At 50.6% G+C, this 27790-nt stretch overlaps 1 protein-coding gene across 1 annotated transcript in view; it reads right to left on the bottom strand.

Moving 5' to 3' along the window:
* The window catches only part of EPHA1 (EPH receptor A1), a 72661-nt gene continuing 44871 nt past the window's right edge, over positions 1-27790 (bottom strand). The window contains exons 7-18 of the mRNA XM_005281658.4: positions 27540-27664; positions 24593-24752; positions 22770-22866; positions 8333-8388; positions 7886-8011; positions 7580-7765; positions 7030-7091; positions 6265-6474; positions 5492-5641; positions 4375-4568; positions 3892-4047; positions 1-2273 (exon numbers count right to left, since the gene is read on the bottom strand). Coding sequence (XP_005281715.2) covers positions 2195-2273; positions 3892-4047; positions 4375-4568; positions 5492-5641; positions 6265-6474; positions 7030-7091; positions 7580-7765; positions 7886-8011; positions 8333-8388; positions 22770-22866; positions 24593-24752; positions 27540-27664 — 1601 coding nt within the window. The 3' untranslated portion in view covers positions 1-2194. The remainder of the gene's footprint in view (positions 2274-3891; positions 4048-4374; positions 4569-5491; positions 5642-6264; positions 6475-7029; positions 7092-7579; positions 7766-7885; positions 8012-8332; positions 8389-22769; positions 22867-24592; positions 24753-27539; positions 27665-27790) is intronic.

The following is a 27790-nucleotide window of genomic DNA, read 5'->3' as shown; positions in this document are numbered from 1 at the left end:
TATGCTTAACATCTTTATTTATGAACTGGAGGTAACATTGGACCTAGAACAGATCCCTGTGGAACCCCACTTGAGACCTCCATCCAATCTGACATCATTCCATTAATAGTTACTCTTTGCAGTTGTTTAACCATTTTTGTATCCGCTTAATGGTAGTTCCACCAAACCTTCATTTCTCCAGCGTAGTTATCAGAATGTCATGTGGGACTGTCAAAAGCCTCGCTGAAGTCCAGGTATAATATGTCCACCATGTGGCAGTTGTATGTGCAGTTAACAAAAGTCTTTCTGCAATACACCTGTGAGGGAGGGGGGGTCAATAAAATTTGCAATAGGAAATCTAATTCTGGATTTCTTGTGTGCATTTAAACCAGCAATATGCCTTGTTGATTTCTTTGGCATACTTCCTGTAGTAGAGAGATGCTGAAGTGCTTGTGTTTGCATATAGACTCGCCCAACGACCTAACACCTAAATGTACTTGTTGCTAAGGTGACCACACACAAATGTGAAAAATTGGGACTGGGGCTGGGGGGTAATAGGTGTCTACATAAGACAAAGCCCCAAATATCAGGACTGTCCCTGTAAAATCAGGACATCTAGTCACCCTAGTTGTTGCATACGTGAAACTCTGCACAACAGGACAAGTGAAGCATAATATTCCATCCCATTGAAATGGCATGGGAGAGTGATTAGGAGTATAGAAAATGTGGGCTGCTGGCCTGAAAAATGCAATTTTTGCAGATGGCAAACTGGATCTTTTCCAGAAAACCAGTCTCACTGATTGGTGTGGGGCAGTGAGCACTCTGTACAAGCTAGACAAAATGGATATTGCATCTACCACTGTAGTGGTCATCAACTGGTCAATCACAATTGACTGGTTGATCCTAGAGGATCTCCCAGTTGACCGTGATCTCCAGTGGTGCAGTGTAGCTGCCGCTTAGGCAGACTCCCTACCTTGGCCCCACGCTGCTCCCAAAAGTGGCCAGTGGCCCCCCCCCGGGGGGGGGGGGAGGACAGGGGTCTCCCTCTGCGTACTGCTCCTGCCTGCAAGCACTCTGCAGCTCTCCCTGCCAGAGAGGGGGCAGCATGTGGGGCCACAGGGGTATGTTGGCCCCTTCCAGGAGCAGTGTGGGGTCAGGGTAGGCAGGGACCCTGCTTTAGCCTCACTGCGCCTGCTACCAACTGGGAGCTGCCAGAGATAAGTGCTGCCCAGCGGGAGGCTGCACCCCAAGCCCCAGCCCTGATGCCCCCCCTCACAGAGCCAGCACCCTGCACCCCAACCCACTGCCCCAGGCTCAGCCTAGAGCTCGCCCTCCCCCCCGAATCCCTATGCCAGCCTGGTGAAAGTGAGGGGGGGGGGGAGAGCGAGAAGGGTGGAAGTTTGGGGAAGGGTAGATCCTTGGTTGAAAAGTGACCTTGAGTGTAAAAAGGTTGGAGACCACTGTATTACTGACTGTTAGTGTTGTTCCACCCGGAGTTGCTGCCTGGTTGTGCCTCCTATTTTTATTCTGGGGGTATTTTCATGCTGCTGTGCTTCTGCCTAGCTTGCCTGGAATTCTGGGGATGTGCCGTTATCATTTTGGAGTAAAAACATAAATTGGCAGATATACTCTCTGCAAAGAAAGTTAAGAAGAATCCTTACCCTGATCTCTGCAGCTGATTGTACCTGCTTCCACCATAACAATGAAATGGGGAAGGCAGATGCACTGTTGCAGCAATGGGGAACATATGCTACAAAGTTGGTAGCGGGGAAAGCAGGGATGGGGCTTTCTGCTGTCCCAGCCCCTGTGTAGGTTCCCCAGAGATTCTTCTCTGTATTTCCGCTCTTGTCTCTCAACAGATCTTAACAGGGCCATCACTCCATGTATCTGTGCATCCCTAAAGATTTCCCCCTCTGTATCACTCAGGCCTCAGTCTGTGCTTGCAGGGGCTATTTCAGTGCTGCACAGAATATGTTACAGAGAATGTCAAGTGTTGGAGCTGAGAAGGGTGTCCTGGCTCTGGTGTATGTACAGCACCCTGCAACCTCGGTGCAGACACACACATGGATGGAGCAGGCAGTTTTTACAGGAGAGTTCTTTTTGTCCTGTTAGTTGCTTTGATCACCTCAGTCTCCCTTCTTGGAAACAACTGCCCTGGGAATGGCTCCAAGTGATACCCAGTAGGCTTGGGAATGTTGGTAGCTTGAGGGCCTGGTCACTCCTTGAAGCCCTGGATGCTACAGAGAATCCTCTTCTGGTGGCCTGGAAGCGACACCCCCATCTTTTTCAAGTCCCTTAAAGAGATTGGGGGAGGGAGAAGAGAAAGATCAGCTGACTCGCTGCTCTTGCTCCTTGTTGACAGGGGAAGGGAATGGCACATAGCTACCGTTCATTCTGTGGAAATCAAACCCTAGGATCAGTTCCTAGCTCCAGGCACTTCTCCCTCCCTCTAGCTTAGAGCTGCTGGCCCCCAGTGCCCTCCCCTGTAGTCAATGGATGTTGAGAGCCCACTGCAGGGCTGCATGTCACTGCTGCCATCAGACTCAGCAGCTTACTCTTCCTGCCAGCTGCTGTCTTCTTGGCATGAGGATGTGGAGGGAGGACGATGGACACCCATGGCACTGGACCTAAATGTCATTGCTGTAAATATTCCACCTGATACAGTTGTGTCCCCCTCCTCCCCCACCAAATCAATCAGCCTCTTCATACATCCCACTCCTGTGGCTCCTGCCCTTCCTCTGGGCAGATGCTTCCTTAAATTATGTACTTAACTATGCACACTGGTCCCAACCCCTCCCATTTCCTGATATCTCCTTGCAACCACGAGGGCTGTGCCACCCACAGGGCCGGCTCCAGGCACCAGCGGAGGAAGCATGTGCCTGGGGCGGCACATGCTAAAGGGCAGCACAGTCCGGGTGGCTTTTTTTTTTTTTTTTGCTTCGGCAGTTCGGGCAGAAGTCCAAGCGGCTTTTTTTTTTGCTTGGGGCGGCGAAAATGGTAGAGCAGGCCCTGGCCACCCATGCAGCCTGCTCTGACTCCTTCCTATTGAGCATCAACCGCATGGGCTCCCTGCTGTCCAGGTGGCATGGATGAGCAGCACCTGGTTCAGGCTCCACATTGACAGAGCAGAGAAGACTTTGTCAGTTGGCAAAGCCTGCCGAGGAATCTGTCCTCAAAGGTAGGGGGAGTCCTGCTAGATTCAGTTCTGCTCCTGGATGTACTTTCCCCTTTGGCTCTGAGCAGGAGACACCCACTTTCCTGGCAATAGAGATCCAGGCAGAGCTTTAGCATCTCCAGGCCAGACATGCTGCACCTGGAGCAGACTGACTGCCACTGAGAAGCTAAAGCTGGTAGAGCAGAGTGGCTGGCCAGCTAACTGAGATAGACCATGGAGAACATGTCCCTACAGAGCCTCACATTCTGCCTTCCCTGCTTAGCCAGTTCAGAGTCTGATGCAAGCCCCTGGTCCTCCTTTCCAAAGCCCTACATGGGCTGGGAGCTGGCTCGCTCAGGAGACTGCCTCTCAGTGCTCAAGAAGAGCAGCTGCCCGTGGCTGATGGCACGTCTGGGAGGACACAGCATAACCCTTATATTTCAGACTCCAGGAGGGCAGAGCAGAGAAGACCATCAGCTGGCAGAGTCTATGAGGAAGGGGAGGGCTACAGCTATGGAACAAGCTCCAGGGGATTAGGATGAGTCGGTTTTATCACCTTCCGGGAAAGGGGAAAGCTCCCCCTCTTTGTGACTCTAGGGAGCAGGAAGGGGATGCTATGATCCCCTTGGATAATGTGTACCCATTTCTGGAGGTGTGCTCAGATACCACAGATGGCTGCATAAATTTAGTGTGGGTCTCGCCCCTGGCCCGAAGGGGAGCCAGGACCGCCCAGGAGGGCCGCAGTGGTTTCTGCTTACTCAGTAGTGAGCTCCAGGATGGATTCCATGGTGTCCAAGCCAGCAGTGCGGAAGTTGATGATATACCGCTTCATGCGGATGGATTCCAGCCATTCTGGGATTGACTGATAAGGGATCCCGTCAGACCCACTGCAGCTGGGGAGCCGCAGCGTCACCCTGGGGACAAAAAGTCATTATCAAGGCAACTACCTTGAACTGAATGCCAGCACCATAAAACTGGAAATTATCTAAAGAGCAAGAATACCCTCTGCTGGGGCCAGACAGGTATGTCTGCTCCTACACTCCCTGAGCCCTAACTCAGCAACAGTGTCCTGTGCCGACACCAAAGAGACCGTACTTCCATGTCCTGCACACATAGCCTGGAGGCTCCTCTCCCCTATTTTGTCATTGCCCCATCCTCTGGGGAAAGCACCAATGCTGGAGCCAGGAACTAACTGCATTCTCTCCCAGTTCTGTGGAACCTCCCAACCCAGCACCACCTACCTGGGGTCAAAGTCTGCAACAGATCGGAGTAAATGGGGGCTGGAGATGAAGTGTTCTAGTTGGCCCTGGATCTCCTGGAAGCGGGGCCGTCGCATGCGATCATGTGACCAGCAGCCTTTCATGAGCTCATAGAGGATGGATGGGCAGTCCACAGGGGGTGGGAGTCGGTACCCATCCTCTATACTCTTCATCACCTACACACAGAAGGGCAGAGAGACTTGTGACCAGATTTTACTCATGGCAGAGACGCCACAGAGATAATCAAAGAGGAGCCAGAATGCCTCCATAGGGATGGCCATGCGATGGTCAGTGTTTTATGGAGCCCTGTGCAATGAAAAGCAGATGGGGTCACTTCATAAACAGGGGTGTGGGAAAGTTACTGGACAGGATGCTTGGAGGTGCCAGGGAGCACATTGATAGGTACAATGGGGTTTAAATTGACACTTGTCACTGTGCCCCCACCTCCATACACACATGTTCATCTTTGCAGATGTGAGATATGGGGGTCTATAGTCCTGTCCCAGGATTGGTGGGGAAAGGGTTAACAGTCTCTGAGGAAGAATCCAGTGGGATAACCTTGCTGAGCTGGGGGGTGGGGAATAGGGACAATGAGATAAGATAATTATCCAGAATACTTCAAAAAGGTAGTCTAGGTAGGAGGAGACCGAGAGGGGTTTTCAGAGGGGAAGGGGGGAAAGAGCTTTTCTCTGTACTCATGGTGGCCTTGGTCAGAGTAAGCCACCTTTATCTTTATATAGGATTATGGCTAAAGAAGCCCTTGCTTGACCAACCCCGTTGGGACCAGCCTTCCAGTGGGGTGGGGGAAATACAGGTGTGACACTCCACAGGGCTGGGTCTTTGTTTCCTTGCCCCACTAACATGAATGAGGTCATGGTAAAAAGAGTTTATTCCCCTGTTATAAGGCAGGGGTTAGCATACACTAGTGGCAGTGGCTACTCTTAGAGGGGCTGGGGTGCCACAGCAGGGACTGCAGACAATGGGTTCCCCAAAGTAGGTGGTCTTATGTGCCTTATCCATTCCATTCCCAGCCTAGGCCCTGATTCTTGCTCAGCATATGACCTCCATGCTAACACCACAGCCTCTCCCTCCCTGTTACCTCCTGATTGGTCATGTCTCCGTAGGGCTTGTCCCCAAAGGACAGCACCTCCCACATGACAATGCCGTAACTCCAGACGTCACTGGCTGACGTGAAGATCCGATGGGCAATGGCCTCGGGTGCTGTCCAGCGGATGGGGATCTTCCCGCCCTGCAGGGAGGGACCAGAGCACAGCTAGCGGTTACCGTCTGGTGATATTTCAGCACTGTTCATCCCAGAGGATCCCAAAGTGCAGTACAAACCACATATAACAATGTGCTTACTTCATCCACCAGTGACATGCAGCCATCTCTGGGCTAAATGAGGCAACCTTTTAACAGTGAGTGACATAGTTTTGGGGGGGAAATGGAGGAGACTCCTTTATCCAACTGAATCCATAGGGGGAATGCTAGGGCGGCATCATAGAACCATCCAGGTTGGAATTTAGTCAGGACACCACGGTTAATCCCCAAAGTTTATATAAAGTGACACAGGCTCTTAGCTGACTGCAAATGGTCAGGACTTTGGTTTTATGCCTCACCTAAAAGACAGCCCCTCCAGCACAGTGCTGGCCAGCACCACACTGAGCTCCATACTTACTCCAGAGGGAAGAGCACCACCTTCTGAGTCACCCACACCCCTCCTTGGAGGTTTCCCATCCAAATCTTCACCTGGCCTGGCCTCCCTTAGCATGAAATCCAGAAGGCTCTCTACCCACAATGTACAATAACTCCATTTAGAAGTTATAAGACCCTGAGGGGCCCCAGTGTTCACACAGGTTGTTGCCATGTCACCTTAGTTTCGTACGTCCCCTCCACATTGTTTTCCAATATCCGGGACAGGCCAAAGTCAGACACCTTGCACTGCAGGCTGTGAGTTACCAGGATGTTGCGGGCAGCCAGATCCCGGTGCACGTAGTTGCGGTCTGAGAGGTAGGTCATGCCTGAGGCAATGCCTTGCAGCATAACCACCAGCTGTACAGAGCTGAACTTCTCCTCGTTCTCCTACAGGGTGAGGGGGAAAGAAACAGGTTCCATCAGGTCACTGGAGTCTGCAGATTCTTGGCTAGCAGGCTTACCAGCTCGCAAGGGGACTAGCGAACATCACAGGTGAGAGGATCAGAAGGGAGGAAGGAGAGCTCTCTGGAATCATAACCAGGGATCTGCAGTTTGTTCCCCAGCAGTGAAAGACCCTGGACAATAAACAGGCTGAATGGGATCCAGCCTCAGCTGCTGCAGCTGTGGGTGCAATTCCCAGCGAACAGAGCTCTCTGTGAGTGGAAGTGGCCAAGACAGCCTAGTATCCCTGCCCCTCAGCACCTGCAATGGCTGGCAAGTGCCCACAGCATACAAACACATTACAGCAAAGAGTCCTGTGGCACCTTATAGACTAACAGCCGTATAGGAGCATGAGCTTTCGTGGGTGAATACCCACTTCTTCGGATGCATATACGTCTGTTAGTCTATAAGGTGCCACAGGACTCTTCGCTGCTTTTACAGATCCAGACTAACACGGCTACCCCTCTGATACTAAAAACATTACAAACTCTGGTCCCTCACCCGGAGGAACATGTCCAGGGCACCATTCTCCATATACTCAGTGATGATCATCATCGGCTTCCCTGGGGCAAGAGGAAAAGAGAGCATTACCCACACTGCATCCCTCTCTGCTACAGGACCCACCGCGAGCCACCCGGCTCCCTTACCCACAAAGCAGCATGACTCCTCACCTCCTGTTCACCCTGCAGTGCCCTCCACCCCACACCCCCAACTTGGAGCCCAGCCCCAGCCAGCTCCCTGCCTTCCCCCCTCACACCTCCAGAGATGAATTCATACCTTTGCTCTCCTCATGCCCACAGGAGACACATCCCTTCTCCTCACTCTCCCACCATCCTTACTGGGGGCTCTCATGATGGTGTCCCTAGACTCCCACAAAGCTACATCTCTCCCTGCCACAGGCTAACATGATGGCAGTCTTCCTCTCCTCCCTGCACAGGCTAGTGGGCAGCATCCTCTCCTCCTCTGGCTCTCACAGGAATATGGCCATTCTACCCACACCTTGGACTCGCACAGCGGTGCCCATCACTGCCCATCCCACAAGGGCTCTTACGCTTGGTGACGACCCCCTCCAGGTGCACGATGTTGTGGTGATTGAACTGGCCCATGATTGTTGCCTCACGCAGAAAATTCCACCACTGAGAGTCCGAATACGTTGACTTCAGGGTCTTGATAGCAACCACAATACGATCCTTCCCTGGCAGGCGCAAGGTGCCGCGATAGACCTCTCCGAACTCCCCTGCAGCATTGCCAGAGACAGGAGGTTACTGGGGAACACAGGAATAGGGGCGGCTGACAAGGGGAGGTGTGAGGGGGAACCCAGGAATGAGGGCATGGAGATAGCCCCAATGAGACTCACCCTCCCCAATAACATTCTCCATGGTGACATAGGCCACATCTAGTTCCTTGGTGAACTCCAAGACCCCCCTGCTCGGGTCCTCATAGGGCTGTAGATCCACATAGGGCTTCAACCAGACCTTCTCCTCTATGGCAAAGAGAAACAGAGAGAAATAAACACCCTGTCACCAAGATTCCTGGGACCCCCTTGAGAGCCAGGATGCTCTGGCTGGGAAACCAGAGCACTGGGCGAACCAGCTGGCAATCGTATGTGGAAAACCAGAGCCATTAAGGGAAGAGACAAACTAATGTAGAAAGTCAGTGCTGACAGCCAAGGATGCTCATCCAGAGCCAGGGCCCTCCAGTCTCTCTCATTAAGAATGTCTGACCCACTCCAGACCTCCCCCTGGACTCGCTGCCAGGACTCTCTCAGCAGAGCTCCCCTTCCCTTCCTGGCTTTGGATCTCACCTCGGTCGAAGGCTGAGATGTCATAGTCTGGCCGTGCTTGGTGACAACGGGCTTTCCTGGAAGACATAGACAGACAGTCACCATCAAACCTGAACGACTAACAGAGCAACAGGCAGGGCCGGCTCCAGCGTTTTTGCTGCCCCAAGCGGTGGGAAAAAAATAAGCCGCGATCGGCGGCACTTCGGCAGCAGTTCTACCATGCCACTTCATTCTTTGGTGGCAATTCAGCAGCAGGTCGTTCCCTCTGAGAGGGACTGGGGGACCTGCCGCCGAATTGCCACCAAAGAGCTGGATGTGCCGCCTCTTTCCGTTGGCCGCCCCAAGCACCTGCTTAGGGCGCTGGTGCCTGGAGCTGGCCCTGGCAACAGGACAATGAGGCAAAGGCAAGAGCAGACGTCTCAGAGTCCTTTCCCCAGCTGGTCAGGAAAAGGGCTCCATGCACTCTGCAGCAGTGTGGATCCAAGTGCTGCACCCACTTCCCTGTCTTCCGATGCCAAAGGTGAGAAACACTGCAGCAGCTTCATTTACAGTTAAAACTGAGGTTTTAACTCACTATACATGGGAATGAACAATACCATTGCACAGGGCCCAGGGAAGTTACTTAGAGATTAAAATCCATTAATTTACATTGTCCCCATACTTTTAGTTTTCAGTGTGCCACAGGTCCTTCTAGTGACAATACATAATGGCTGTTCTCAGTGGTGGCAGACGACAGAACAAGGAGCAATGGTCTCAAGTTGCAGTGGGGGAGGTCCAGGTTGGATATCAGGAAAAACTATTTCACTAGGAGGGTGGTGAAACACTGGAATGCGTTACCTAGGGAGGTGGTGGAGTCTCCTTCCTTGGAGGTTTTTAAGGCCCGGCTTGACAAAGCCCTGGCTGGGATGATTTAGCTGGGAATTGGTCCTGCTTTGAGCAGGGGGTTGGACTAGATGACCTCTTGAGGTCCCTTCCAACTCTGATATTCTATGATTCTATGATTCTATGATCATAGAGAAGCTGTAGAATTTAGTAGCTGAACTGGCATGGGGACAGCTGTGGGAGGTGGCATATGTGAGGTTGATATCATGGATATGTACATTAGCTGGATGTTTCTGCTGAAGTGATCAGTAGTGAAATAAGTTACCCATGCTATGTAAATTATTGCATAACAACAACAAACTGTCACAGCTAATACTCCCTTAATAGAAACAGAGCAATTCACACCTCTCAGAACTATTGTTCTTCTTCGAGTGCTTGCGCATATTGATTCCAATTAGGTGTGCGTGTGCTGCATGCACGGCCATCGGAAAGTTTTCCCCTAGCAACTCCCGTCGGGTCAGATGTGGAGCCCCCTGGAGTGGCGCCTTCACGTCGCTCAATATATACCCCAGCCGAAACGGCCCCTCACCAGTTCCTTCTTACTGCCTGTGACAGTTGTTGGAACTATGGAGTCTTGCTCTGCTTGCTCTCCACGTTTCCCTAACTCTCTAGATAGTTGTTGTAAGTTTGGTTTATAGTTCTTATTTTTGGTTTTTAGTTAGTGTTAGCTGGATTGGGGGTTTTCCCCTCCACCCCAAGCCTTCTTCTTGGGCTCCATGCCCAAGTCTCCAGGATTCAAGCCCTGCCGGTCCTGGTCTAAACCCATGCCAATGGACAACCGCCATGACTCTTGTCTGAAGTGTCTTGGGGAGGCTCATCAAGCCGAAAATTGCAGGATCTACAAAGGGTTTAGTTCTCGGACTAAAAAGGAGCTTGACTTCCGCTTAAAGCAGCTCCTTGTGGAGGCAGCTCTTAGCTCTCAGCCTCCTTTGGTGCGGCCCCCCCGCGGTTGGACTCTGACTGAGACCCGCAGCACCAACGCTTCCTGGCACCACAACCGGCGACATTGGCTAGACACTGCTCCCACTCCCCTGGTCAGAAGCGGCACCGGAAGCTGGAAAAGGGTGGCTCTCCTACACCGAGACCAGCTTCCCTGGAGCCAACCATTGGGCTGCATCCCAGAGGGGAGCTCCCAGGAGCAAAGGCCGCAGTCCCGGCACCGTTGACACCGGCCCTGCGGGGGGATCCGTTGAGTCCGGTGCCACCAGATTCCCCAACCCGCAGTGTGGTAGAAGTCCAGCTACCTTCTACCCCGGACACCCGTGCAGCAGCGAGGGACCTCATTGACATGATGGCATCGGGGTCCCCTCAGCTCCACGCCAACACCCCAGGGCCATCTTGGGGCAAGCTGGCATTGATTCACCTGTCAGCACCGTCGGTCAAGCTGCAGCACTGTTCCCGCTCCCGGCACTGCTCTCCATCGCGGTGCCGGTCATAGACTCATAGAATATCAGGGTTGGAAGGGACCTCAGGAGGTCATCTAGTCCACCCCCCTGCTCAAAGCAGGACCAATTCCCAACTAAATCATCCCAGCCAGGGCTTTGTCAAGCCTGACCATAAAAACCTCTAGGGAAGGAGATTCCACCACCTCCCTAGGTAAGCCATTCCAGTGCTTCACCACCCTCCTAGTGAAAAAGTTTTCCCTAATATCCAACCTAAACCTCCCCCACTGCAACTTGAGACCATTACTCCTTGTTCTGTCATCTGCTGCCACTGAGAACAGTCTAGATCCATCCTCTTTGGAACCCCCTTTCAGGTAGTTGAAAGCAGCTATCAAATCCCCCCCCCCCCATTCTTCTCTTCTGCAGACTAAACAATCCCAGTTCCCTCAGCCTCTCCTCATAAGTCATGTGTTCCAGCCCCCTAATCATTTTTGTTGCCCTCCACTGGACTCTTTCCAATTTTGCCACATTCTTCTTGTAGTGTGGGGCCCAAAACTGGACACAGTACTCCAGATGAGGCCTCACCAACGTTGAATAGAGGGGAATGATCACGTCCCTCGATCTGCTGGCAATGCCCCTACTTATACAGCACCAAATGCCATTAGCCTTCTTGGCAACAAGGGCACACTGCTGACTCATATCCAGCTTCTCATCCACTGTAACCCCTAGGTCCTTTTCTGCAGAACTGCTGCCTAGCCATCCGGTCCCTAGTCTGTAGCAGTGCATGGGATTCTTCCGTCCCAAGTGCAGGACTCTGCACTTGTCCTTGTTGAACCTCATCAGGTTTCTTTTGGCCCAGTCCTCTAATTTGTCTAGGTCCCCCGGTATCCTATCCCTACCCAGCGTATCTACCACTCTCTCAGTTTATTGTCATCTGCAAACTTGCTGAGAGTGCAGTCCACGCCATCCTCCAGATCATTAATGAAGATATTGAACAAAACTGGCCCCAGGACCGACACTTGGGGCACTCCGCTTGATACCAGCTGCCAACTAGACATGGATCTAGCCAGCTTTCTATCCACCCTATTCATTCATCCAGCCCATACTTCTTTAAGTTGCCGGCAAGAATACTGTGGGAGACCGTATCAAAAGCTTTGCTAAAGTCAAGGAATAACACATCCACTGCTTTCCCCTCATCCAGAGAACCAGTTATCTCATCATAGAAGGCAATTAGGTTAGTCAGACATGACTTGCCCTTGGTGAATCCATGCTGACTGTTCCTGATCACTTTCCTCTCCTCTAAGTGTTTCATAATTGATTCTTTGAGGACCTGCTCCATGATTTTTCCACTACATTAGCCTTTTTCCAGTCATCTGGGACCTCCCCCGATCGCTTTGAGTTTTCAAAGATAATGGCCAATGGCTCTGCAATCACATCCGCAAACTCCTTTAGCATCCTCGGATACAGCGCATCCGGCCCCATGGATTTGTGCTCATCCAGCTTTTCTAAATAGTCCCGAACCACTTCTTTCTCCACAGATGGCTGGTCACCTCCTCCCCATGATGTGCTGCCCAGTGCAGTAGTCTGGGAGCTGACCTTGTTTGTGAAGACAGAGGCAAAAAAATCATTGAGTACATTAGCTTTTTCCACGTCCTCTGTCACTAGGTTGCCTCCCTCGTTCAGTAAGGGGCCCACACTTTCTTTGACTTTCTTCTTGTTGCTAACATACCTGAAGAAACCCTTCTTGTTACTCTTAACATCTCTTGCTAGCTGCAACTCCAAGTGTGATTTGGCCTTCCTGATTTCACTCCTGCATGCCTGAGCAATATTTTTATATTCCTCCCTGGTCATTTGTCCAATCTTCCACTTCTTATAAGCTTCTTTTTTTGTGTTTAAGATCAGCAAGGATTTCACTGTTATTTACTATTCTTTCTACACATCGGGATGGTTTGTTCCTGCAACCTCAATAAGGATTCTTTAAAACACAGCAAGCTCTCCTGGACTCCTTTCCCCCTCACATTATTCTCCTAGGGGATCCTACCCATCAGTTCCCTGAGGGAGTCAAAGTCTGCTTTTCTGAAGTCCAGGGTCCATATTCTGCTGCTCTCCTTTCTTCCTTGTGTCAAGATCCTGAATTCGAACATCTCATGGTCACTGCCTCCCAGGTTCCCATTCACTTTTGCTTCCCCTACTAATTCTTCCCTGTTTGTGAGCAGCAGGTCAAGAAGAGCTCTGCCCCTAGTTGGTTCCTCCAGCACTTGCACCAGAAAATTGTCCCCTACACTTTCCAAAAACTTTCTGGATTGTTTGTGCACCATTGTATTGCTCTCCCAGCAGATATCAGGGTGATTGAAGTCTCCCATGTGAACCAGGGCCTGTGATCCAGTAACTTCTATTAGTTGCCGGAAGAAAGCCTCGTCCACCTCACCCCCCTGGTCTGGTGGTCCATAGCAGACTCCCACCACGACATCACCCTTGTTGCTCACACTTCTAAACTTAATCCAGAGACTCTCAGGTTTTTCTGCAGTTTCATACCAGAGCTCTGAGCAGTCATACTGCTCTCTTACATACAATGTAACTCCCCGACCTTTTCTGCCCTGTCTGTCCTTTCATAACAGTTTATATCCATCCATGACAGTACTCCAGTCATGTGAGTTATCCCACCAAGTCTCTGTTATTCCAATCACATCATAGTTCTTTGACTGTACCAGGATTTCCAATTCTTCCTGCTTCTTTCCCAGGCTTCTTGCATTTGTGTATAGGCACTTAAGATAACTCGTCGATCATCCCGTTTTCTCAGTATGAGACAGGAGTCCTCCCCTGTTGCGCTCTCCTGCTCGTGCTTCCTCCTGGTATCCCATTTCCCCACTTACCTCAGGGCTTTGGTCTCCTTCCCCCGGTGAACCTAGTTTAAAGCCCTACTTACGGCACCGCTCTGGCTTGCATCGCCATTCCCCATCATGGCGCCGCTCTGCCTGCTGGTTGCCATCACCGAGCAGATCCTGAACCTGGTGCCAATCTTGGCACCGTTCGTCATCTTGGCCCCGCTCCAGGTCCAGGTGCTGATCCATGTCCTGGTACCGATCCAGGTCTCGGCACCGCTCCCCAGCTTCACAGCATGTTCCACGTCTTCCCATCGACACTCACTGACGCAGATCCGCTCAGCACCGTGTGATGCAGCCCATAATGCTTTATGGAAATATGCTTATGAATGTATATATGACATAACTGGAATACGTTTTATGCTACATAAGCCATGTAACATATCTCTGTAAAGGTTATGATCTACTGAATATATTCATTCTATTTGTATGCATGTATCATTTTCGTATTCAAAGTTATGAATATTGGCTGTGTACTTGTTTGATTTTAAGTAGCCTTAGTAAGGCATTTGGTCAGCTTCTTAAGAAAGGAATTTGCAAGTTAAGTGTCCAATCAAGAAACACTTAACGGACAATGGAATCTTGGAAGACTCTAATCCACATAAGAAGTCTACTTGGGACTTTCAAGGTAGCATGTGAACAATGGCTGCCACCTGTAAAGTTCTGAGTCATGCATGGACATGTGACTTGCCCATGTGACGCCAAAACTCCAGCTTGCGGCTGGATTCTGCATAGAAGAGAGGAAGGGGGCTCCACCCACAAGAGAAAGTCTACTTAAGCCCCTGGGAGACCCCTCCATTTTGTCTTCAGCTGGCTCAAGACAGCCTCTCCACCCCAAAGAATACTGGAACTGGAACAAAGGAACTGGAACAAAGGCCAGAAACACAGGGGTGTGAGTGATTGCTAGACCCAGACTAGAAGGAGGCTACTCTGTAAAAGAAGCTTACTGGAACATCTCTGAGGGTGAGGTTTCATCTGTATTCAGCTTCTTACTGTACTAGGCTTAGACTTGCGTATTTTATTTTATTTTGGTTGGTAATTCACTTTGTTCTGTCTGTTATTACTTGGAACCACTTAAATCCTACTTTTTGTATTTAATAAAATCACTTTTTACTTATTAATTAACCCAGAGTGTGTATTGATACCTGGGGGTGGGGGTGGGGGGGAAACAGCTGTGCATATCTCTCTATCAGTGTTACAGAGGGTGAACAATGTATGAGTTTATCCTGTATAAGCTTTATACAGGGTAAAATGGATTTACTTGGGGTTTGGACCCCATTGGGAGCTGGGCATCTGAGTGTTGGAGACAGGAACACTTCTTAAGCTATTTTCAGTTAAGTCTGCTGCTGTTGGGGGATGTTGTTCCGACCTGGGTCTGGGTTTGTAGCAGGCTAGTGTGTCTGGCTCAAACCAGGCAGGGTTCTGAAGTCCCAAGCTGCCAGGGAAAATGGGCTTAGAGGTAGTCCCAGCACATCAGTTGGCAGTTCCCAAGGGGTTTTCTGTGATCCAACCTGTCACACACCGCCCTGGCCCTCATGCTCTGGCTCTCACTCCTTGGGATCAGACACAGGTTTGAGGTTTTCGGACCGTGGCCAGTCAGACCGTGCCACCTTGATGTGGGGGCGGGGTCATGGCAGGCACATGGAGAGGGACCCACACAGGGACCCACCCAGTGGCCATTCTGGACTCCATGGGTGTACCACCAAACCCAGGGTGCACTGTCTGGGGCTTCCCGGTCAGCCCCCTCAGAGCCACGGGTGCTGGAAGCCGCCGCCAGTCGGCCTGCTCCGGGGGGTATGGAAGAGGTGGCATGCACTCTTCCCACTTTGGGACCCCTTCCGACTCCAATCCCTGAGTCGGGCCCTGCTGTTGGTGACACAGGACAGCAGGCCCCCACAACGCATGGGGGTCAAGACAACCCTCTTCCCCCTGTAGACTCCTCTTCCTCCTCCCCCGATGAGGCTGTGGCCGGCACCTCTATCTCAGGGCCACCTCCAATCAATATCCATGCCCACCAGGACCTCCTGCGCAGGGTTGCGCGCAATATGAACCTGCAGGCTGAGGAGGTGATGGAATCGGAGGATCCTGTGGTGGACATTTTGGCTCCAGAAGGCCCGTCAAGGGTGGCCCTGCCTCTCATCAGGACCATCCAGACTAATGCCAAAACCATCTGGCAGACTCCAGACTCCATTCCCCCTACGGCCAAGGGAGTGGAGTGCAAGTACTTTGTCCCCTCGAAGGGGTATGACTACTTGTTTACCCACCCGCAGCCCTGCTTGCTCGTGGTTGCGGCTGTGAACGAGAAGGACCGACACAGTCAGCTGGCCCCTGCACCCAAGTCGAAGGACGCTAAGTGCCTCGACTTGTTTGGACGCAAAGTCGACTCTATGGGGAGGCTTCAGCTCCAGATCGCCAATCAGCAGGTGCTCCTGAGCCATTACAATTTTAACTCCTGGAACTCCATGCTGAAGTTCAAGGAGCTTGTGCCTCCTGAGTCCAGAGAGGAGTTTGGGGCCCTGGTTGACAAGGGCAAAACAGTGGCACGGACCTCTTTGCAGGCCTCGCTGGATGCTGCAGACTTGGCCGCGTGTACGTTGTCCTCTGGGATTGGTCATGTCCCCCGGAGGTTCAGCAGATGCTGCAAGACCTCCCCTTCGACGGGGAGGGTCTGTTCATGGAACAGATCGACTCTAGGCTGCACAGCCTTAAAGACTCAAGGGTGACCATGAAGTCACTGGGTATGCACACCCCAGCAACCCAGCAGAAACACTTCAAGCCTCAGCAACCGCAGCAGCACTCCTATCATCCTCAGCTGAGGCAGGATTTTTACAGACGGTGGGGGCGTAATGGCAGGAGGAAACCCCCTAACCCACTGTCTGGACAAGGCCAGGGCCCAACCAAGCCATCGCTGGGCTACAAACAGGCCTTCTGAAGGGACGCCCAAGGATGGCGTACCAGACCTCCCTCAGGATCTTACCTTACCTTTTTTGAATTGTTTATCCCATTTCCACCGTGCTTGGTCGCAAATAACCACGGACCACTGGGTCCTTCACACGGTGGAAGCGGGATACTCTCTCCAATTTTGTTCCTCCCCACCCTCCCACCCTCCTTCCCCGTCCCTCTTTAGGGACACTTCTCACGAGCAACTCCTTATTCAGGAGGTGCAGGCGCTCTTCACCATGGGGGCGATCGAGGAGGTTCCAAGGGAACTAAGGGGCAGGGGGGTTTACTCCCGATATTTCCTAATCCACAAGGCCAAAGGGGGCCTCTGGCCTATTCTAGATCTGCATGGGCTCAACAAATTCATGGTAAAGTTGAAGTTCTGCATGGTCTCCTTGGGCACCATTATACCTTCCCTGGATCCTGGAGACTGGTATGCTGCCCTCAACATGAAGGACACGTACTTCCACATAGCGATTCATCTGGCGCACAGACGTTGCCTCTTCTTTGTGGTCACCTGTGAACACTACCAGTTCACGGCCCTCCCCTTCGGCCTTTCCACGGCCCCCTGGGGGTTTATCAAATGTATGTCAGTTGTGGCTGCCTTCCTCCATCAACAGTGGGTGCAAGTATATCCTTACCTCGATGACTGGCTGATCTGGAGCCGCACCAGAGAACAGGTGCAGTCCCATCTCCACCTGGTCAGGGATACGTTTCTTCGGCTGGGTCTCCTCCTCAACATAGCAAAATCGACCCTGGAACCGACTCAGAGAATAGAGTTCATCGGGGTGGTTCTGGACTCCATTCAGGTGCGATCCCTCCTGCTGGACTCTCATTTCCAAGTTCTCGAGGCCTCATTCGAGGTCTTCAGAGCTTCCCGACCTCGACAGCAAGAAGTTGCCTGAGTCTTGGCCACATGGCTTCGTGTACATATGTGACCCGGCACACCAGGCTCTGGCTCTGGCTGCTGCAGGCCTGGCTCGCTTCAGTCTATTGCCCGGGGTGCGACAGCCTGAACTTGGTGGTCACCATTCTGGAGCGGGTCCTCGCCTCCCTCTGCTGGTGGCTATATTCCTGGGTGGTGTGCGAAGGGGTCCCCTTTCACAGTCTGTAGCCTTCCTTGTCCCTGGTCACAGATGCATCAGCCCTGGGGTGGGGCGCTCATCTCGGAAACCTTTGGACTCAGGGCCTATAGTCCCCGTCCGCACTCTCCCTCCATATTAACATCTCAGAGCTGATGGCAGTGTGTCTTGCTTGTCGGGCCTTCCAGGAGCACCTGCAGGGTTGTTGTGTGGCAGTTCTCATGTACAACACCACGGCCATGTTCTACATCAACAAGCAAGGAGGGGCCCACTCCTCTTCCCTCTGCCAGGAAGCCATTCGACTGTGGTAGTTCTGTATAGCCCACTCCATTCACCCTGTGGCATCCTTCCTTCCTGGGATCTAGAACACGCTGGCAGACTACCTCAGCAGGTCTTTCCACTCGCATCAGTGGTCTCTCCAGCCGGATGTTGTCCACCCCATCTTCCAAAGGTGGGGTTTTCCCCAGGTTGATCTGTTCGCCTCCCGCAGCAACAGGAAGTGCCCAGCGTTCTGCTCCTTCCAGTGTTGCTGCCCAGGCTCCCTCACAGACGCGTTCCTGCTTCCCTGGACGGGTCGCCTGTTTTATGCCTTCCCTCCATTTTCCCTTGTGCACAAGGTCCTGCTCAAGATCCGCAGAGATGGGGCAAGGGTGATTCTGGTGGCTCTGGTGTGGCCCAGGCAGCATTGGTACACCATACTGTTGGAACTGTCCATGGACGTTCCAGTCCCGTTGCCTCTGTCATCCCGACCTGCGGTCTCTCCACCTCACAGCATGGATGCTGCATGGCTAAACCCTATGGAGCTTCTGTGTTCGGACTCCGTATGGCAAGTACTACTGGGCAGCAGGAAGCCTTCCACTCAAGCCATGTACCTGGTGAAGTGCAAACAGTTTTTGTGTTGGTGAGACCAGGGCCACACCCCAACCCTCCAGGCACTGGTGCTCCTCATTTTGGAGTATCTCCTGCACCTGAAACAGCAAGGCCTCGCGGCATCCTCTGTGAAGGTTCACCTTGCGGCCATCTTGCCAATCCTATGGTTGCTTGCTTTCTCAAGGGCTTGGACCACCTCTACCCTCAAATCCGGCAGCCTGTCCCCGCGTGGGACCTTAATCTGGTCCTTTCGAGGCTCATGGGGCCCCCGTTCGAGCCTCTGGCCACATGCTCCCTCCTGTATCTCTCCTGGAAGACGGCTTTCCATGTCGCCATCACATTGGCGAGGCGCGTCTCCGAGCTAAAGGCCCTTACCTCAGAACCACCTTACATGGTCTTCCATAAGGAAGGTACAGCTCAGACCTCACCCAGCCTTTCTTCCCAAGGTGGTGTTGGCCTTCCACACCAGCCAGCACATTTTTCTGCTTGTTTTTTACCCTAAACCTCACGCCAGTCCCCGGGAGCAGTGGCTGCATTCTCTCGATGTCTGCAGGGCTCTGGCCTTCTACACTGAGCACACTAAGCCATTCAGGAAATTGACCCAGCTTTTCATTGTGGTGGCAGACCAGATGAAGGGTCTCCCAGTCTCCTCTAAGAGGATCTCTTCTTGGATTACGTCCTGCAGCCACCTTGCTATGAGCTGGCCAGCGTACCGACCCCAGCTCTCACCGCTCACTCCACTAGGGCCCAGGCCTCGTCGGCGGCATTCCTGGCACAGGTACCAATTCAAGAAATTTGCAGGGCAGCAAATTTGGTCCTTGGTACATACTTTCGCCTCGCACTATGCCATCATCCGGTGCGCCAGGGACGATGCAGCTTTTGGTAGAGCGGTACTGCAGTCCACATTGCTTCACTCTGACCCCACCACCTAGGTAAGGCTTGGGAGTCACCTAATTGGAATCAATTGGAGAGACTGCCGAGACTCATCAAGCCCTCAGATCGCTACCCCTTCCTGCTTCTCCACGTGGGCACCAATGATACTGCCAAGAATGACCTTGAGCGGATCGCTGCAGACTACGTGGCTCTGGGAAGAAGGATAAAGGAGTTTGAGGCGCAAGTGGTGTTCTCGTCCATCCTCCCTGTGCAAGGAAAAGGCCTGGGTAGAGACCGTCGAATCGTGGAAGTCAACGAATGGCTACGCAGGTGGTGTCGGAGAGAAGGCTTTGGATTCTTCGACCATGGGATGGTGTTCCAAGAAGGAGGAGTGCTAGGCAGAGACGGGCTCCACCTAACGAAGAGAGGGAAGAGCATCTTCGCCAGCAGGCTGGCTAACCTAGTGAGGAGGGCTTTAAACTAGGTTCACCGGGGGAAGGAGACCAAAGCCCTGAGGTAAGTGGGGAAATGGGATCCTGGGAGGAAGCACAAGCAGGAGAGCACAAGAGGGGAGGACTCCTGTCTCATGCTGAGAAAGAGGGACGATCGATGAGTTATCTTAAGTGTCCATACACAAATGCAAGAAGTCTGGGAAACAAGCAGGGAGAACTGGAAGTCCTGGCACAGTCAGGGACCTATGATGCGATTGGAATAACAGAGACTTGGTGGGATAACTCACATGACTGGAGTACTGTCATGGATGGATATAAACTGTTCAGGAAGGACAGGCAGGGCAGAAAAGGTGGGGGAGTTGCGTTGTATGTAAAAGAGGAGTATGACTGCTCAGAGCTCCAGTATGAAACTGCAGAAAAACCCAAGAGTCTCTGGATAAAGTTGAGAAGTGTGAGCAACAAGGGTGATGTCGTGGTTGGAGTCTGCTATAGACCACCAGACCAGAGAGATGAGGTGGACGAGGCTTTCTTCTCGCAACTAGCAGAAGTTGCTAGATCACAGGCCCTGGTTCTCATGGGAGACTTTAATCACCCTGATATCTGCTGGGAGAGCAATACAGTGGTGCACAGACAATCCAGGAAATTTTTGGAAAATGTAGGGGACAATTTCCTGGTGCAAGTGCTGGAGGAACCAACTAGGGGCAGAGCTTTTCTTGACCTGCTGCTCACAAACAGGGAAGAATTAGTAGGGGAAGCAAAAGTGGATGGGAACCTCGGAGGCAGTGACCATGAGATGGTCGAGTTCAGGATCCTGACACAAGGAAGAAAGGAGAGTAGCAGAATACGGAACCTGGACTTCAGAAAAGCAGACTTTGACTCCCTCAGGGAACAGATGGGCAGGATCCCCTGGGAGAATAACATGAAGGGCAAAAGGGTCCAGGAGAGCTGGCTGTATTTTAAAGAATCCTTATTGCGGTTGCAGGAACAAACCATCCCGATGTGTAGAAAGAATAGTAAATATGGCAGGCGACCAGCTTGGCTATACAGTGAAATCCTTGCTGATCTTAAACGCAAAAAAGAAGCTTACAAGAAGTGGAAGATTGGACAAATGACCAGGGAGGAGTATAAAAATATTGCTCAGGCATGCAGGAGTGAAATCAGGAAGGCCAAATCACACTTGGAGTTGCAGTTAGCAAGAGATGTTAAGAGTAACAAGAAGGGTTTCTTCAGGTATGTTAGCAACAAGAAGAAAATCAAGGAAAGTGTGGGCCCCTTACTGAATGAGGGAGGCAACCTAGTGACCGAGGATGTGGAAAAAGCTAATGTACTCAATGATTTTTTTGCCTCTGTCTTCACGAACAAGGTCAGCTCCCAGATTGCTGCACTGGGCAGCACAATATGGGGAGAAGGTGACCAGCCCTCTGTGGAGAAAGAAGTGGTTTGGGACTATTTAGAAAAACTGGACGTGCACAAGTCCATGGGGCCGGATGCGCTGCATCCGAGGGTGCTAAAGGAGTTGGCGGGTGAGACTGCAGAGCCATTAGCCATTATTTTTGAAAACTCATGGCGATCGGGGGAGGTCCCAGATGACTGGAAAAAGGCTAATGTAGTGCCCATCTTTAAAAAAGGCAAGAAGGAGGATCCGGGGAACTACAGGCCAGTCAGCCTCACCTCAGTCCCTGGAAAAATCATGGAGCAGGTCCTCAAGGAATCAATTATGAAACATTTAGAGGAGAGGAAAGTGATCAGGAACAGTCAGCATGGATTCACCAAGGGCAAGTCGTGCCTGACTAACCTAATTGCCTTCTATGATGAGATAACTGGCTCTGTGGATGAGGGAAAAGCAGTGGATGTGTTATTCCTTGACTTTAGCAAAGCTTTTGATACGGTCTCCCACAGTATTCTTGCCGCCAAGTTAAAGAAGTATGGGCTGGATGAATGGACTGTAAGGTGGATAGAAAGCTGGCTAGATCGTCGGGCTCAACGGGTAGTGATCAATGGCTCCATGTCTAGCTGGCAGCCGGTTTCAAGCGGAGTGCCCCAAGGGTCGATCCTGGGGCCGGTTTTGTTTAATATCTTTATTAATGATCTGGAGGATGGTGTGGACTGCACTCTCAGCAAGTTTGCAGATGACACTAAACTAGGAGGCGTGGTAGATACATTAGAGGGTAGGGATCGGATACAGAGGGACCTAGACAAATTAGAGGATTGGGCCAAAAAAAACCTGATGAGGTTCAACAAGGACAAGTGCAGAGTCTAATTGGAATGGATATGAGCAACACATCTCGAAAGACAACAGTTACAAAGGTGAGTAACCATTTTTTCAGGCTGTCTGCAGACCCAGTCGCTGCACCACTTACATTTTGTTCACATTCTCAAGATTTTCTTTGCAACCAGGAGAGGTAGACCCATAATTAATAGTGGGTGGAGTTTGCTGCAATTTCTGCAGCTGCAGAATACATGGCCCTTGTGAAAATGCACAGGACTGCTGGCCTCAAACAGCTCTGCTGCTTGTGCCTCACTCCTGACCCCCTGCTCTTCTAGTTCAGACTATGAAAGTTACAATCTTCAGTGGCTAAAATGTCGCAGACTTAATCAGCTCCTGCTTCCTTCCTCCTGAAAGAGCTCTCCTTCCCATCCAAACAAGAGCAGACAACATCAGCTTTCTATGGTAGGGGGTGGGCAGGGCCAGGGTTAGAATTTGGAGTCCCCCACCCCAAACCTGTTCTGTCCCCCTGAAATGCATGAAATGGCACCTTTCTCAGTCATCAGCAGTGAGTGCCAACCCCACAGACCTATCATGCAAACCTAATGCCAGCCCTGCAAGTGACCTTGTACAGCATGAGCAGATTGTCAGTGCAAACGGCCAAGTCCCTCAGTACGCCATCAAACCCCAACTGTCTCCTTCCACCTGGCCATGGCCTCCCATCCCCCCTTCCATCTCTAACCAGTCACCCCAACTTCTATCCGTTCTGCTCTCCAATGAACAGTCAAGCCCCACCACCACACTGCCTGGCTCCTCTCTCCACAGCTCCTTCCTCACCATACCACCCAGCCCTCCCTACCCTTTTCATCCAAGAAGGGGCTGAGTTTACCTTTGTGTGAAGATGAAGATTCCCACAACCAGTCCAATAAACAGTAGGATTCCGAAGACAATGGAGACAAGCACCCCTCCAGATGGAGCCCCGGTGTCTGCAGGACAGAACGACAGTCACATGCTTTCCCCACACAAAGGCAAAAGACCAACACTCCCATCCCCAGGCTGTGGTGACTGGGAATGTAACAGCCAGCCTGTCTAGCAGATGGTGCTGAATGAGCAATGGCCATCTGCCCTCCTTAGTGCTGGGCAATAGCATAGAACTACAAGTGGCTGGAAATACCAGTAGTGTCATTTGAGGGAACACGGGAATGGGAGCAGGGAAGGAATAGCGCTGACACATCCCGGGGTGTGGCCATCAGCCAGACTTGACTCCCAGTGTATAATTATTACCCATGTACATAGTGCATAGCCACATGGCACTTTGACTGTAAAAGCCAGCAGGTTTGGGCCAAATATCATTATTATTGTTATTTCACATGGTGGATGAACTAAAATTCACCTTCAAATGGATGTCTGGATAAATTCCAGCTAAGATCCTGATATTCAGTTCCAACTGAATTATTTTTCCAAATACTTTCAGATACCAAATATTTCCACTCCCTCCTTCTCACCTGTTTGCACCTACTCACTTTGTATTAGACCCTTTGTTCTGCTCAGGAATGAAGTCAGGGAGCCTGGCACACAGTATCCAAAGGAGTCTAACTTGCCTTATTCCCCACTCATGCAATCTGTCCTGGAAAATGGACATTTTCCTCCACCTTCTGCATACATTCATCAAACTCTGAGCTTGGTCCTGAGGCCAATTAGTTCATTGGCAGCTGTTGGGTACTGAGCACTTTTGAAAATCCAGCAGATGACTAATTATGGACTTGGGAGCCTAACTGTAGGCTCCTGTTTTTAAAATATTGTTCCTAGTTTCTGTCTTGCAATGGGGTTTGTGTCCTGTTTGTTTGAATAAAGCAGATTCTCTTCTCCATTCAGATTCTCGAGGCCGAGCAATTCTAGTCCATAACAGTCCCTGCATGTTTATCACATCAAGAGCTAAGTGACTAGGAGACTTGGGTGAATTATATTCACTGAATCACTTACCTGACACAACCTCTCAAATCTATTATTGATTGTTTTTTGTTTATTATTGTTTTTCACCCAATTCTAATGACACCACTATTCTTTAGAAAATTTAACTAGTGGGACATTTGGGGAAACACCCAGGAGAAAGAAAAACAGGAAATTCCTAGACAAAGGAGAATTAAGGGAGAATGAAGGATGAGACAATATTTCACTTACAACCAATGCTAGCTAGACCATTACAATTCAAAAGCCAAACAAAATGTGTTAGCGCTAGTGGCAGCAGTGTGACATTAAGGAAGACAAAGTTTAGGCTGAATGTCCAGACATCGTGGTGAGATCTGTGCGTGTGTGTAATTGTCTCCAAAAGGGATGGAGAGGAAGACCCCTCCTGTGGGATGTAGGGAACAATCCTGCACTGACCTGGGAGTGGAGGTGAGAGGCCCGTGAGAGACAGGGTACCTCCCCTATCATGTGGTCTCTGCAGCACTAATCGCTACACTTTGTGCTTTCAGGGAGACCTCCCTTCCTTCACCTACCTTGTTCCAGCTTTTAGCTGAGTTCACAATCAGAATCATGCTCAGGAGCCGGGTAAAATGTGGCAGGACTTGGCCCCAGATAACAAGAATCCCAAAAGTGCCATTCCTCGGTTCTTTCCTTCCACAACTGTATGTGCTGGGGGAAGAACCTAGGCCATAAGTGGGAAGCCCCTGCAACCCACCAATCAGATAGAGGGCAGCTGTGCCTCACCTGACGGGAGGGTGCGAAACTCCTGTTCCTGGGAGAAGGGGCCAGGTCCTAGAGGCGTGATGGAGCGCACACGGAGCAGATAGGCTGTGTCCGGCTGCAGGTCCCTCAGGGTCACATTGGGTTCATGGAATTGCTTCACTGTGTAGTGTGCATCCTCTCCCTGCGGGGGCCAGAGAACAGGTTACTTGGACAGCTAACACACACACGGAAACAGAACATAAAAATGGCCATAATGAGTAAGACCAAAGGTCCATCTAGCCCAGTATCCTGTCTTCCAACAGTGGCCAATGCCAGGTGCCCCAGAGGGAATGAACAGAACAGGTAATCATCAAGTGATCCATCCCCTGTCGCCCATTCCCAGCTTCTGGCAAACAGAGGCTAGGGACACCATCCCTGTCCATCTTGGCTAATAGCCATTGATGGACCATGAACTTACCTATGAACTTATCTAGTTCTTTTTTGAACCCTGTTATAGTCTTGGCCTTCACAACATCCTCTGGCAAGGAGTTCCACAGGTTGACTGTGCACTGTGTGAAAAAATAGTTCCTTTTGTTTGTTTTAAACCTGCTGCCTATTAATTTCATTTGGTGACCCCTAGTTCTTGTGTTATGAGGAGTAAATAACACTTCCTTATTTACTTTCTCCACACCAGTCATGATTTTATAGACCTCAATCATATCTCCCCTTAGTGGTCTCTTTTCTAAGCTGAAAAGTCCATCTTATTAATCTCTCCTCATATGGCAGCTGTTCGATACCCCTAATCATTTTTGTTGCCCTTTTCTGAACCTTTTCCAATTCCAATATATCTTTTTTGGCTTGGGGTGACCACATCTGAACGCAGTATTCAGGATGTGGGCATACCATAGATTTATATAGAGGCAATATGATATTTTCTGTGTTATTATCTATCCCTTTCTATTTTCCTCACTAGGATTTAACTTCCACTTTTTAAATGATGCCTTTTTGCCTCTCACTGTTTCTTCTACTTTGTTATTTAGCCACGGTGGGACTTTTTTGGTTCTCTTACGATGTTTTTTAATTTGGGATATACATTTAATTTGAGCCTCTATTATGGTGTCTTAAAAAAGTTTCCATGCAGCTTGCAGGGATTTCACTTTGGCGCTTTTAATTTCTATTTAACTAACCTTATTTTTGTGTAGTTCCCCATTCTGAAATTAAATGCTACAGTGTTGGGCTGCTGTGGTGTTTTCCCCGCCACAGGAATGTTAAGTTTAATTATATTATGGTCACTATTACCAAGCGGTCCAGCTATATTCACCTCTTGGACCAGATCCTGTGCTCTACTTAGGACTAAATCAAGAATTGCCTCTCCTATTGTGGGTTCCAGGCTCAACAGGTAGTGATCAATGGCTCGATGTCTAGTTGGCAGCCAGTATCAAGTGGAGTGCCCCAGGGGGTCAGTCCTGGGGCCGGTTTTGTTCAACATCTTCATTAATGATCTGGATGATGGGATGGATTGCACCCTCAGCAAGTTCATGGATGACACTAAGCTGAGGGGAGAGGTAGATATGCTGGAGGGTAGGGATAGGGTCCAGAAGGACCTAGACAAATTGGAGGATTGGGCCAAAATACAGCTGATGAGGTTCAACAAGGACAAGTGCAGAATCCTGCTACCGGCTGGGGACCGACTGGTGAAGCAGCAGTTCTGCAGAAAGGGACCTGGGGATTACAGTGGGCAAGAAGCTGGATATGAGTTAACAGTGCGCCCTTATTGCCAAGAAGGCTAACAGCATATTGGGCTGCATTAGTAGGAGCACTGCCAGCAGATCGAGGGAAGTGATTATTTCCCTCTATTTAGCACTGGTGAGGCCACATCTGGAGTACTGTGTCCAGGTTTGAGTCCCCCACTACAGAAATGATGTGGACAAAATGGAGAGAGTCCAGCAGAGGGCAACAAAAATGATTAAGGGGCTCCGGCATATGACGTATGGGGAGAGGCTGAGGGAACTGGGCTTATTTAGTATGCAGAAGAGAAGAGTGAGGGGGGATTTGATAGCAGCCTTCAACTACCTGAAGGAGGGTTCCAAAGAGGATGGAGCTAGGTTGTTCTCAGTGGTGGCAGAGGACAGAACAAGGAGTAATGGTCTCAAGTTGCAGTGCGAGAGGTCTAGGTTGGATATTAGGAAAAACTATTTCACTAGGAGGGTGGTGAAGCACTGGAATGGGTTACCTAGGGAGATGGTGGAATCTCCATCCTTAGAGGTTTTTAAGGCCCAGCTTGACAAAGCCCTGGCTGGGATGATTTATTTGGGAATTGGTCCTGCTTTGAGCAGGGATTTGGACTAGATGACCTCCTGAGGTCTCTTCCATCCTTAATCTTCTATGATTCTATGATTAGCTGCTCTAAGAAGCAGTCATTTAAGATGTCAAGAAACTGTATCTCTGCATCCCATCCTGAGGTGACATGTACCCAATCAATATGGAGATAGTTGAAATCCCCCATTATTGCGTTTTTTATTTTAATAGCCTCTCTAATCTCCCTGAGCATTTCATAGTCACTATCATCATCCTGGTCAGGTGGTTGGTAATAGATCCCTACTGCTATATTCTTATGATTAGAACATGGAATTACTATCCATAGTGATTCTATGGTACAGTTTGGTTCATTTAAGATTTTTACTTCATTTGATTCTACACTTTCTTTCACATATAATGCCACTCCCGCACCAGCATGACCTGTTCTGTCCTTCCAATATATTTTGTACCCTGGTATTACTGTGTCCCATTGATTATCCTCATTCCACCAAGTTTCTGTGATGCCTATTATATCAATATCCTCATTTAACACAAGGCCCTCTAGTTCACCCATCTTATTATTTAGACTCCTAGCATATTATTTATACTTTTAGAGGAGGAAAGTTTCTGGGTGTCACAAACAAAGAGCAGAAGAGACACGGGTAAGGAGCAGAGAAGAGGTGCCTCTCACCTTCTCAAAGTACATGACCTCGTACTGCACTGAACTCCGGCTGCGGTGTCGTGGGGCTGGCCAAGACACAGACAGGCTGCTGTCATCACGTTGGGTGAGAGTCAGGTGGGACACTGTTACTGGAGCTGCAGGGGAGAGCAATGGCATGAAACAGAATCAGATGAAAACACAAACCAAACCCCCTCCATCCTCCCAGGCTGTGTGGCTCCTATGCGCAGATTACAGCTTCTCCCACTGCTGCCCCTGCTGAA

The sequence above is a fragment of the Chrysemys picta genome, chromosome 1 (genome assembly GCF_011386835.1).
Source record: "Chrysemys picta bellii isolate R12L10 chromosome 1, ASM1138683v2, whole genome shotgun sequence".
Taxonomy (NCBI): Eukaryota; Metazoa; Chordata; order Testudines; family Emydidae; genus Chrysemys; species Chrysemys picta.
Note: the sequence above shows the minus strand (reverse complement) of the source record. Positions and strands in the feature narration are given on the sequence as shown.